This window comes from Zeus faber (assembly GCF_960531495.2).
Source record: "Zeus faber genome assembly, chromosome: 15".
NCBI lineage: Eukaryota > Metazoa > Chordata > Actinopteri > Zeiformes > Zeidae > Zeus > Zeus faber.
In genome coordinates, this window is record NC_137194.1 from 22,407,416 (window position 1) to 22,420,740 (window position 13,325).

The 13,325-nt window shown below is 45.8% G+C and overlaps 2 protein-coding genes across 2 annotated transcripts in view; both read right to left on the reverse strand.

Annotated features, from left to right (window-relative positions):
- Nucleotides 1-85: 85 nt before the first annotated feature.
- Nucleotides 86-4,569, reverse strand: asb14b (ankyrin repeat and SOCS box containing 14b). Its single transcript, XM_080015914.1, has 10 exons — nt 4,352-4,569; nt 3,106-3,263; nt 2,976-3,028; nt 2,740-2,871; nt 2,504-2,662; nt 1,724-1,969; nt 1,471-1,642; nt 826-1,360; nt 495-648; nt 86-379 (listed from the first exon to the last, which is right to left on the reverse strand). The coding sequence occupies exons 2-10, from the start codon at nt 3,228-3,230 to the stop codon at nt 204-206; spliced, it is 1,752 nt and encodes a 583-aa protein (XP_079872040.1). The 5' UTR covers nt 3,231-3,263; nt 4,352-4,569; the 3' UTR covers nt 86-203.
- A 431-nt stretch (nt 4,570-5,000) lies between these two features.
- dnah12 (dynein, axonemal, heavy chain 12) overlaps nt 5,001-13,325 on the reverse strand; it is a gene marked incomplete at both ends in the record, with an annotated part of 28,813 nt that continues 20,488 nt past the window's right edge. Inside the window, 9 exons of the mRNA XM_080015312.1 lie at nt 5,001-5,191; nt 5,337-5,404; nt 5,497-5,588; nt 5,703-5,840; nt 6,044-6,248; nt 6,341-6,444; nt 11,878-12,066; nt 12,375-12,608; nt 12,686-12,823. Of these exons, the coding sequence (XP_079871438.1) occupies nt 5,001-5,191; nt 5,337-5,404; nt 5,497-5,588; nt 5,703-5,840; nt 6,044-6,248; nt 6,341-6,444; nt 11,878-12,066; nt 12,375-12,608; nt 12,686-12,823 (1,359 nt within the window). The remainder of the gene's footprint in view (nt 5,192-5,336; nt 5,405-5,496; nt 5,589-5,702; nt 5,841-6,043; nt 6,249-6,340; nt 6,445-11,877; nt 12,067-12,374; nt 12,609-12,685; nt 12,824-13,325) is intronic.

Below are 13,325 nucleotides of genomic sequence, written 5' to 3' on the forward strand. Positions count from 1 at the left end.
TAACCACCTGTATCACCTGGACGACAGAGTGTAGCTCTGTGTGCGTGTTTCGAATATATACAATAAAATAGAAGACAAGTTGAACTTAAGACTTAAAATCCTTTAAAAACAATATATTTGAAATGCCAGTAAATAACACGGCCATCGCATCCAACCGCAGACACAGGTTTTTGGCTCGCTGCAGTTTTAAATATTTGCCTTGGCTAGGGGTCGACGATGCTGCCCCGACTGTAGACGTCGTACTCTTTATAGCGGAGGTAATCTTTCAGCCTGGGAGGCAGAGGAAGGAGGCTGATGAAGACCGGGGCTCTCAAGCGCAAACGGTCGAGGTGCTCTCTTATCCGCAGGCGGCACAGGTGTTTCAGGTCCCGCGCGTTTCCTAAAAAAGGCGGTTTTGAGAATCAAAATGAATGACGAAAACCAATACAAGGTAATGGGAAGTGGAGTTGGAAAAAAAAAAAAAAGGAAGTGAGGGATTGAGGAAGTGCTCTCACGTTGAATGTGACAGATCGCTGGCCACTGTTTCTGCTCCTGCAAGGTGTCCCTGAGCTTTGTGCAGAACGACACGTGGTCCGTGTAGTCCAGCATAATGCGCACCACGTGGCCGGATATGTGTTTGAACCAATACACAGTTATAACTTCACAGAACTAAAAAACAAAAACAAAAGAGGACGAGACAGAGAGACATCGGCAGACAAAGACACGTGAGTTGCTGAGGGGGAGGAAAAAAAATTTATAAAAAAAGAAAAACACTAAAAAGCCACGTGCAAATCAATTATCTTTACCCCTTAAACCCATTGTTTACTCAGACAAGGTCTCTCTCACCACCATGTCTTTGACGACCGAGGCGGTCCAGGGTGCATAGTCATGGGAACAGTCGCCGTAGGGACAGTCAAAGCAGCGTTGCACATCATAGCCGTGGTTCAGTATCATCCTGAGCATGACCTCGTCCTTGAGGGCGTACTGCACCGCCGAGGGGAAGTGCGTTGTATTGACGCGGGAGTAGTAGTTGACGTTGGCTCCGAACTTCAGCAGGGTGTTAATTAATTCATAGTTGCCCTGTCGGAGGGCCACCTGCAGACACTTTACCGGGTCCTGGTTCAGCATGGCGCCGGCCTCTAACAGCAAGCGAGTGCACTGGAGGTCATTGTTGGACACGGCAAAAAACAGGGCTGACCTGCGCTCGTCTTCGTAGTTGCGACGCACCTGCGGGTGCAGCATGAAGTTGGGGTCGTACCCCGCTTGGAGCAGCAGCTCGAGACACTGCGCATGTCCTCCAGCGGCCGCGGAGTGGAGCGGACTCATCCCACTATCCTTCACCGCCTCCATCTTGGTCACTGGGATCAGGTGCTCCAGCGCCCTGTCAGTGAGGGAACATTGTTTAGTTGTTTGGTGTTTGTTGAAAAAGGTAAGGTTTATGAGGAAACTATCACAGGAGAAACTGGGTAAATTCAATTAGATTTTTTTCACAGTATGTGTCCATGGTACGCCACTCTGTGAATGGGCAGGTGGCCGCTGTAGAGAGGCGCGTTGGCATCCGCTCCATGGTCTAGCAGCATGGAGATTACATCAGGGTTTCCTGAGGCCGCAGCCTCAAACAAAATGGTTCCAAACTTGTCAGATTCGTGCCATACACGGGCTCCTGAGAGAACGAGCACATAGCACGTGAGGTGACACTACAACTACCCATCGCCAGTTTATAGAATCCGATAACTGAATCTACCTTTCTGTAGCAGGATCTCCACTACGTTTAAATGTCCATTCTGTGCAGCCAAGGCCAGGGGGGTTTTCTTCTTGGCATCAGAGGCATTTGGGTCAGCACCGGACTCCAGGAGCAAATACACAAAGTTTTCAAGGCCCAGGAAGGCCGACTCGTGCAGCGCCGTCCGGTCAAGCGGTCCCAATTGGTCCAAACTGGCACCGTGGCGTAGCAGGAGTGTGGCCAGGTCGTACTGATCATTTAGAATAGCTATTCCAAAGGAGGTGGGAAGGAAAAAATATTAAATATAGATAGTTCAGCTGTTTTTATTTGAAAGATAATCATCTGATTATGTTCAACTGGTATGGAGAGAAACTGAGAACTGAGTGCTGTGCTTTCGTACAAAATTGAGGCATTCGTACTTTACTTGTGCAACTCCATTTTAGAGAATTTTTATAATTATTCAAATAATAAATAAAACAACAACAAATTATGTATTAGTATACTATGTTTTCCTCAAACAACTGAGCCTGTCGGCAGCAAGAGGAAGCCATTGCACCAACTGAACTATCAACATTTGTGTCTTGAGCCACAAGAGATCAGTGCAGTAAGTGTGTTCTCACTGAAATATAAGATGATGTATATGATGATGATATATATATGTGAATATATGATGCTGAACAAGTCCTTTTATCTGTGTTACTTGTGTACATTTCATTTAAAAGTATTTTCAGACTTTTACTTGAGCAGAACGTTGAATTGAACATCTACTTCCTTTTGCCTTTTTTTGCTTTCAAACCTTACCCGCCACTAAAGGAGAGTCTTGCTCATCGTTCTGCAGGTCCGGGCTGCATCCGTTCTGAAGAAGGAACGTGGCGTTCTCCCTGAGCCCGTGAACTACCGCAAGGAACAGCGGCGTCTCACCTTTGAGAGTGCGACAGTGGCCTGCCCCCTGCGGCGACGCTAAAGCCAAAACGCCAAACAATGAATCTACTGGAAGCTAGATCCGTTACGAAGGATTAATGTCATGGTTACTCTACCCGAGAAGATGAGCTCCAGGATCCTCCTGCTGCCCTGAGCGGCTGCCTCGTGCAGAGGAATCCATCCCCGCTCATCCACTTTGGACAGAGCCCACGGCTGCACAGTCATTCGGTTCAGAGCATCTGCATCGCCTGGGTGGCATAGTGCGAAGGGTGCATTAGGAAACACAAATATAAAATTTACCGACTGGGGAAAATGAAGGACATTTTGCATTATTATGTAGAGAAAGCTTCACCTTCTTTAATGGCGGTAAAGATCTCATCTGGGTCTTCACTGCCCCTCAAATCACTGTGGACACATCAAAAAGACCAAGGTGTTACACGGTGAACCAAGACATCAACCGTGTACGTTTGAGATTGGTTTACCTGGGATTCAAGCCTTTGAGTTTCCTATATTCAATCAAACTCTGTTTGATTACATACTGCGTCGCCTCATCTTCGTCGATGTCCTCCTCTGAGTCGTAAAAGACATCTTTTCTCTCTGTGGTCATCTATTACCCCGAAAAGGATCAACGCAAATGACTCTGTGGAGACACAGCCACGAGGTAAACAAGGCCGTTAAATACAGCAGTCGAGACAGAGCACAACCTCACGGCACTTTTAGAGCCAAGATTGTACGATGCAAGAGAGAATGTGGCAGCTGAGTTTGGAGTGGTTAAGGAAACATCATCTAGTGACCAAATGTTTGACAATATTGAAATTGGAGGTTACAGTTAACCTGCAATAACTTAGTTTGTGCATGACAGCATACTGTAGGTCTTATCTTAACAAACACGCTTACAGTTACATGTATTCATTGATCAGACGTTTTTGTCCAAAGCGGCTTACATGAGAGGCTAGAAACAATCGAAGCATGCGTTGAGCATTGGATCAACCTCGGATTTAAGTGCATGATCTCCTGTTTCTAACCCTAACTCCAACCAGACACAAGGGCAAGAGGCCGTAAGGAATCTAAATAAAATAGTGTTGTTAGTTTTTTTGTATGTTAGTGCAATATGATAAGTACCCATGTTAGTGCATTATGGCAAAATAACAGCTTAAAAGCGGGTCAACATCAACAACTCATGTGTTAGTGCATCGTCAATACAACAGCTTGAAACTAGTCAGCATCTTTGACTTAAATATTAGTGCATTATGTCATTACAACAAGTTGGAGCTAGTCAACCTAGAAACAAGAAGAGTTAGTCATAGCTAATGGAAGATAGCTAGGGTTGGTTAAACCTACATGTAAGGCAGAGATTGCTGAAGTGACAACTTTTCAGAATTAACATCCCCGTCTTAAAATAAGGGAAATATTAAAACATGTTTTGGAAAAAACGCCTGAGTAGGTTGGGAAATAAAGCTCTATTTATATAGAACTTAACAAAAAGAAAGTTCCAAAGTGCAAAAGTGCATTTAAAATGATCTAAAACCCGAGTGGACATTAACAACAAAAACAGAACTTTATTAAAACAAGTTTGATCATTATTCTTTTTTGCATTTTTCTAGATACAAAACAAACAAACAACATTAAACTCAAAAGTATAAGTTAAACAGTTGAATAAAGCAACACACTATAATGCAATTAAAAAAAAAAAAAAAAAAGGCCTTGGTCTATTATTCTCGTGTTTACCTGCTCGGGCTGTGCGCGTTCGGCGGCTCTCACCGCAGTAGACGAGGCTCCGCGGGCTTACGAAACACCTATTTATAGCCGCTCCGCTATAAATATCTGGTGTCAGGCAACACCTGGCTCCACGGGCGGGCGTCCATTTTTCGAGGACCAGCGCCTCGACAGCGTCCCTTCCCTCCTATTGGTTGTCGCCCGGCGCCGCTCGTTCGTATAGAGTTGGAAGTCCGTCCGACTTGTCGCCGTCGCCGAGCGTAGCCCTGCCCCCCGCAGCTGGACGAAGCCGAGCCCCGTTTGAAACGCGCCACCCGCGGTGCGGCCGTACCTTCAGCGGTGCAACTCCCCCGCTATTCGCTGCAAATCACATGCGCTCATTTCCAGTCGTTTTACAGGCCAGCGCCCACGGCTGGGATCTCAGATTAGACTCAAACACTAAATGCATTTATAAAGATATAGATTTATTTGGTCCCTCCTCCCTAAGCCAAAACTTCATAGGTTCATCCCTAACTACACACACACACACACAACTTGGAAGATAAGTTAACCCATATGTCAGATTTAGACAGAGCGTAAACATTTATTCATTTAGATTATTATAGAAAATATACGTTTGATCAAATGATTCAATCAAAGAACTTGTTTATTTTTTCATATCTCAGTCGTCGAGTTGACAGAGCATGGCAACGCCACGCTTGATCCAGTGTTGCGGGCGCTTGCTGGTGGGCAACGTCATGGCGATGACAAAGTTGGTGGAGTGGCCCGTGGTGGAGAGGGTTCCCTTCCTCTCGCTGGTCTTGTAGATAGGGCAAACGTACAGCTTTTCCGGATCACCAGGTGTGTTGTCAGCTGGATGGTGCGGAGGGAAACAGTTACACACTCAATGAAATGAAATGGGGAAAAAGCAAATCTAAAACAGAAAGCTGAAGAATATTTCTGGAATTTGTCCCCCAAGGAACGTGTCATCTGTTTGCAGCGGAGTGTTTACGCTTACTTGGTTTGATCCAGATGATGGGCATTGCTTCAAACAGGACTTTGGGATTCTGCTCAGAAAGTACACCGCTAAAAGAAAGGAGAAGAGGTTTATACTTGTTATAAATTATTATTCACATCTCTCTGCACAATAATAGATAGTATTCTTCCAAAGATTTTACCTTGCTTTATCCCAGCGAGCTCCATCCAGAAACAGCCCGTGAATGTACACCCCATCTACCGGAGCTATGCGTGCGTTACTGGTCGGGAGAACCTGTAAGATGTTGTTTAAGGTAAAGAAGACCACAGATCATAAGCATGGAGTACAATAAGTAGTGCAACAACAAAGACTTGTATTCCTCTGCGGTGCATATTGTGTCTCTTTGACCTCAAAATCAAAGCCCAGCATGTCAATGGGGATGTGGTATTTCCGTGCATAGTTCTGCATGGCCCCGGTTAGGAAAGCCTGGGTGAAAAAGAATCCAGAGAGCCAGAAAACAGGGGGCTTGTTGTCTCTGTACCAATCCTGTAGAAACATAATTAGATATACACAAGAAATTACTAAATATAAGCATGGTTAAATTCATCTGTGCTACAGTACAAATATTTCCCAGTCCGACATGGGCTGCTTTCACAATAGTAAGTCATACAACAATTTATGTTTGAATTAATTCAATGGTAATTCACTAATTCAACAGTAGTCATGTGATTGGATTTTAATAGCCTCACCATCAGAAACTTGAGCCTAGCCAGGAAGTCAGTGATGTAGCTGCCAAGGGGCTTGAGGCTCGGGTAGGAGCGCTTGCTCCACTTCTCAGGGACCTTGTTGACCAACAAGCTGCCTGCGATGGCCTCCAACTCTGCATCCATCACCACAAGACCCTTGATGGCTTTCAGCAGGTTTTGTAGGCTGCCGCGCACGGTGACACACAGCCTAAAGGAGAGGACGAAGCAGCGGTGAAGGGGTATTATATTAAGCAGTGCTATCAGTGTGGTTTGATGATGTATTGTATTTCATATCCGTACGTGTTGTAGCGCTCCATCTCTTGGACCAGCACGGTGTTCATGCTCTCTTCATAACGCACTGGGAATTTCAAAAGTGAAGCCTCAATATCAAAATTGTCTGGAAGCTAAAAGAGAAACAAGCTCAATAGTAAGTTGACACCCGACAGGTTTATTTGTATAGCTTCTTATCACAGAAAGATTAAGAAGAAAAAAAACAAAAGTACAGTTCAAACATGGTACAGTTTAGCCTTCCATTCTTACAATAAATAACATTATGGAAATATATGGATTGATTATGGGGAAATGGATAGATAGATAAATTAATAGATTAATAGATAAAAATAAATAATAATAATAATAATAATAATAATAATAATAATAATAATGAAGCAGTAGTAAAAATAGAAACAATTGGCAGTATGCAATACACGTAAAAATTAAGAAAACTTAAAAAAATGCAATCTAATCTAACTATGAAGGAAGGCATCTGTCCATCTGTCTGTATGTATGTCCTTTGATTATCTCGACAACCATTCATCCTGATGAATTGTCGCATATTAATGCGATTTGAACCTGCAACATGTGTAATATTAATAAACAACATGCCCCCGCTCAGCTATGTGCACCAGTGGGGCGGGGCTTCAGGGCTACATTAAAACCACCACTAATAATCACTAATATTGTGTAGCTCCCCTTCGTGCCGCCAAAGCAAGTTCTGACCCGTGGAGGCATGGACTCCACAAGACCTCTGAAGGTGTCCTGTGGTATCTGGCACCAATACGTTAGTAGCAGATCCTTTTCAATCCTGTAAGATGCGAGGTGTGGCCCCCATGAATCGGGCTTGTTGTTCCAGCACATCCCACAGATGCTTGATCGGATTGGACCCTAATCCTGGCCATCCACATGATGTAGAAGAAAACGTGATTCATCAGACCAGGCCACCTTCTGTCATGAATCCTCCCTGATTTCCCAGTATTTTTCATGTTTTATTTTCATCTGGTCATTTCTTTAATGCCATGCCACTAACCTCCATGTCATTTCAGATCCGCCCACCCCCTTTTGCTTTGCTTTCACTCCCTTCCCTTCACCTGGTTTCCTCCGCCTGCAGCTCATGCCCTCGTTAGTTCCTCAGTATAAATACCAGTCCACTTCCCTTTGTTCTCTGCCAGATTATCTTTTGCATTACGCTGAGCTTTTCCGCACTGCTTCCTGATTCCTGTCTGAACCTCTGCCTCATTTCCTGGATTCTCTGCCTGTTTCGCTGGACCTTGATTCTCTGCCTGTTCCCTTCCCTGATAACTCTGAATTCTTTGACTGATCTCCTGGTTTTGACCCCTGCCTGTTTGTTGGATAAACCTGGTGGATTTTGACATCTTATTGGATTGTTTTTGTGTCATGCGGATGGCTTTACATCTGTTCTGAGTCAGTGAGTGTAACAGTACAATCTGGCCACAAATGAACCCAGCCAACTCAGAGACTCAGACGGTGACGGCCGCACAGGCCTGTCTTCTACATCAACACAAGCCAGGAATTCTCTGGACGCAATGACGAACGTTTGGAGGCTCTCTGCGACCGGATCCAGCTGCTCACTCTGGTCAGTCAAACAACGGCTGATGCATTATCTATCAGTTCTCCTGCTTGTGCCGTTTCCAGTCCGGAACCTCACCTCTCCGCTCCCGAGCACTTCTCTGGAGCTCCAGGTACCTGCCGGTCCTTATATCCTTATATCCCAACAAGAGGTCACACATGGCTTTCATGGTCACTTAGCTCACAGGAAGGGCTTGGGACTGGAGTGCCGCCAAGTGGGAGAAGCAGTCAGACCTCTGCTCTTCGGTGACAGCCTTCTCTGATGGTCTTCGGAGGGTTTACGACCACACTACACCTGGCTGTGAGGCTGCTCGTGGACTTTTTCACCTGGTCTAGGGGGGGCAGCAAGTTTTCGCCCATTCCAATGCGTTTCGGACCCTCGCAGCAGAGAGTGATTGGAATTCCTTATTACTGGCCGACAAATATAACCACAGGCTTTCTGATGTCATCAAGGATGAGCTGGCAGCTCGAGATGCGCCGCCAGATCTGCACACTCATCCCCATGGCCATTCGCATTGAAGGACGTCTCCTGGAGCGGAGGCGTGAGAGGGTGCTGACAAGTCATTCCTAAGGTCTTCCACGACCACCAGCAACGCCTCCTTCTTCCTTGTTGGATCCTACCTCGAGCACCCCTAGCAACTCGTCAGATCCCATACAGCTCGGCAGGACCAGGATGTCGTCAGCGGAACACTGCCAGAGGGAGAACTTCTGTCTGTACTGTGGGAGGAGGGGCCATTATGTGTCCAACTGTTCGGTAAAAGGAGGGGCTCATCAGTCAACCAGTGGATTCTGGTGAGCTGCATGGTCTTTTGTGCAAGACCCTCTTGTCCCCTGCTCCTTGCTCAGCTGGGATTGGCAGAGCCATGTCACAGGCTGTCAGTCTCCAGAGGCTTCTGGAGAACAAGCTGTTCTTAAAGGCAGATAAGTGCAAATTCTATGTACGCAAGGTCTCCTTCTTGGGCTTTGGGGTTGCTGAAGGGAATGTGAAGATGGATCAAACGAAGGTTAAGGCGGTCGTCGACTGGCCAGTACTGACCCCCAGGAAGAAGTTGCAACAGTTCTTGTGGTTCGCCAACTCCTACAGAGGGTTCCTCTGGAACTATATAGTCTGGTGGTGGCACCACTCACTGCATTGACCTCCCCAAATTCTCCTTTCCTCTTGTCACCTGCGGTGGACAATGACTTTGTGAGTTCAAGAGACGGTTCACCTCCTCACCCATTCTCAACCTGCCTGACCCCTCCCGTCAGTTTGTGGTGGAGGTGGATGCCTCAGATTTGGGCCTAGGGGCCGTACTCTCCCAGGAAGCTGCTGTTATGGGAGAAATTTACTAGTACATTTAAAAGAAATATGTTCATTATATTCTACCATTAAATAAGAAAGAGCATTCGTTATCTTGCCCATATGCTATATGAATGAAGTAAGTGTGTGTGAGACAGGGGTCAGCAAAGACATGAATAAGTGCTTTGTTGACTGTGGGCCATGTGACATGGGAAGGTGTGTGAATGCAAACATCCCCTCATAAAATGTGGCCTGGACTAGTGTCGGGAGGTTTGTTGTTGTAACTGATGTCAAAGAATGCAGACAAATGGCTTCTTTGCACTATTGACCGTATAGGAGGAAGGAAGGGATCCTAATTGAGTATACAGATGTACTTTCTCTACCAACAGAAAGAGGTTAAAAGGAGGAGTCCATGAGCGGCTCGGCAGTTCTTTGCCAAACCAACTCAGATTCTGTTGTCACTTCTTGCAAGTGATAATAAAGTCTTATATCTTCAGACCTCGACTCTCTCGAACTTCTCTTCTTCAGTTTAATTGTTAGATGCAGTTTTTTCCACTACACTGTCAACAAAAAGTGTCACCCCTATGCCTTCTTCTCTCACAAGTTATGCCCTACAGAGCGCAATTATGACATTGGGCAGCGAGAGCTGTTGGCAGTGAAGATGGTGTTGGAGGAGTTGAGGAACCATTTTTGACTCTTTGGGTGCTGTTTTTTTATTTTTTTTTAATCTATTTGACTTTTGTGTTTCATACCACCAGGGATCCAACAACACCAGACCTGACTCCCTTTCTCACGTCTACCAAGCTGAGGGTCATCCTTCACAGCCAGAGTGCCCGATCCTGTATAGTCGGTGTGGTTACCTGGGAGGTGGAGCGGAAGGTGAAGAACTCTCTTTCTCGACACCCATCTCCCAGCACTTGCCCTGATAATCACCTTTTTTGTGCCAGCCGATGTCTGTGCTCAGATTCTGCAGTGGGGAAATTCCTCCTGGTTAGCTTGCCATCCAGGAGTAGTCAGGAATCTCTCCCTTCAACAACATTTCTTGTGGGAATCCATGGATCGGGGCACCTGGAGTTTGTGGCCGCATGTTCATTATTCTCACAGAACAAGAACTCCCGTTAAGCCCCAGGTGGTGTCCTCCAGCCTCTGCCCATTCCTTGTGTCAGCGGCCCCACGTCTCTCTGGACTCTGCTCACTTTCTTCCACTGTCTAAATGGCCCACATCCAGAGAGAAGTCATGCTAAATCAAGTGTTTAGAGTGCACAGCCTCCTTAGAGACATCGTCTTTGATAGGGGGGCTTAATTCACTTCTCATTTCTGGACTGAATTTTGCACTCTGCTGGGGTCCATCGTCAGCCTCTCTTTGGGTTTCCATACCCAGTCCAATGGCCAGACGGAGAGGATGAACCAGGAGATGGAAACCATGCTGCGCTGCATGGTTTCATGGAATCCTACCTCATGGTCAAGACAACTGTTATGGGTAGAATGTGTCCATAACACCTTGGTAGCTCTGCTACCGGCCTCTCTCCATTCCAGGGTTCCTGGGGCTAGCAGTCTCCTCTGTTTACTGAGTAGGAAGGCGAGGCCAGCATCCTATCTGTTCAAGCCTTCATCCGGCGGTGCCAACGTACCTGGCATCCGGCCCGTGCGACTGTACTACACACATCTGACTGCTATCGGAGATCAGCCAACTGTCGCCGCACCCGGCTCAAGCCTACACTCTGGGACTGAAGGTCTAGCTCTCTACGTTGGACTTACCCCTTCTGGGTTGAGTCCAGAAACATGGCCCTGCGCTTTGTAGGGCCATTCTCCATAGCCAAGATCATCAACTCAGCAGTTGTTCACCTGCGTCTTCCCCAGTCTCTCTGCATCCATCCTAACTTCCACGTCTCTTCACTCAAGCCACTTAAGGGTAGCAGCTCAAGTGATCTGATTGATCTCCTGGTTTTGTTAAAGCAGGAATAAAGCTTGTGGACTTCTTACCTGATTGTGTCGTGCTCATGGGTTCACATCCGTTCTGAGGCAGTGAGCCTAACACCTTCTTCAATTGCTCCAGGGTCCAGTTCTGACACTCATGTGCTCATTGTAGGCACTTTCGACAGTGGACAGGGGTTAGCTTGGGCACTCTGACCAGTCTGCGGCTAAGCAGCCCCATACGCAGCAAGCTGCGATGCACTGTGTGTTCAGACAACTTTCTATCAGAGCCAGCATGACATTTTCAGCAATTTGTGCTACAGTAGCTTTTCTGTGAGATTGGACCAGACGGGCTAGCCTTGGCTTCCCACACGCATCAATGAGCTTTGGGCGCCCATGACCCTGTCACCGGTTCACCAGTTGTCCTGCCTTGGACCACTTTTGGTCGGTACTAACCACTGCATACACCTCACAAGACCTGCCATTATGCAGATGCCATCACAATTTGGCCCTTCTCAAAGTCGCTCAGATCCCTACACTTGCACATTTCTCCTGCTTTCAACACATCATCTTCATGAACTGACTGTTCACTTGCTGCCAAATATATCCCACCCCTTGACAGGTGCCATTGGAACGAGATGATCAATGTTATTCACTTCACCTGTCAGTGAATTTAATTGTGTATGTATGTGTGTATATATTTTTCCAAAAAAGACTGTGCAAGATTAACCGTTCCACTGTGTATTGCGCAGATGAGTGAGCACAAGGAGGCATGTACCTTGGTGAGGATGTTATTTGCAATGTCGTACAGGGTATTGTCTCCACCAGAGCTGCCCCCTCCCTTCGCCCCAGCTCCCTGGGTGAGCAGCAGAGATTCGAACAACAGCTTGGTCTGCTGCAGATCTTTGGAAATGTCCACGTTTTCATGCATCCCAAAAACCTCAGGGTACTGGCTGAGTGGGAGGTTCTAAAAACACAGGGCAAAGACAGATTTACAAATATGTTTAGTGATGCACGGCATAGCGATATAGTAATTGAAATTTGAGTATTAATAAGCAATAACCGATATATTTTAAGTGATAAACATGGCATTCAAAAAATAAGACAGTAGTTTGAATTTTATACACTTAATGTGGCAAATATTCATATGAACTATACTGTTTATCTTGGCTTTCCTTCTCATGACATTAACAGAAAGTAATATATTGTGATTGTTGTATGTTATGACACCCACTCCAATTTCACTGTTGTTAGTGGTTCAAAATATCCCATTACCTTGATGAATTCCACATAGTCCTGATAGATGGATTTTGGTGGGGAAAGGTATTTCCCACTGGGGGAGAATGGGTGGCGGGCATTCTCAGTCACTTCCTTGTTGTAGAAGTCAGCCAGAATTGTCATCAGCAGGCGTCTGTCCCAGTCGTCTGTCACACGGCCGCCGTAGTTACACTCCCCAGTGAGGTAGGTTATGGCTTCATAAGGCACGACTTCATATTCATTTATAAAAAGCTGCAAGAGACGAGTGATGAATAATGTCATCATACCATATCAATGCAATATCACACACATCAGGGGGACGTGAATACCTGGAGCTGTCTGATGCTGATACGTAGATCAGACTCATTGAAGCCGTATGGAATATTCCAGCCCAGGGGACCAAACTTCTTCCTCTCTTGTACGAGTGCGTGAAAGAAACAGACTCCGTACAAAAGCTTCTCCCAAGTCTACACAATTAATGAAAGAAAAAAAAATTGCAAAACAAGTAAATATTGGAGGAATTTGATTTATTTTTGTTCATATATAGAACCCAGAATTGCGATTGTGGCGCCGCCCCTTGCAGCCACCTGCGCGAGCACCTCGTGTCCATTAAGCATATTTTGGTATTTTTTGTATTTTTAGAGCTTATAGAGCTTATTGTGCATAATCATTGGGTGCCATGGCATTTCACTGCATATATGTATGACAGTATGTACTGTATGTGACAAATAATCACTTGAACTATATATATATTGTTGGGATCTGGAAAACGGATCCCTCCCAGGTTGGTTGATGTGTGGAGCTTCCTCAATTAGACGGAGACAGGTGCGATGCAAAATAAGCTTCTTTATTGGTGCTACTGCAGTAGGGTCAGTTCGTAAAGTCTCGTCGATGACAAGACCAACGAAACAAGACGAAAAGACAATGACGACAAAGACTACAACCCTTATAAAGTTTCCCCAAAGCAAG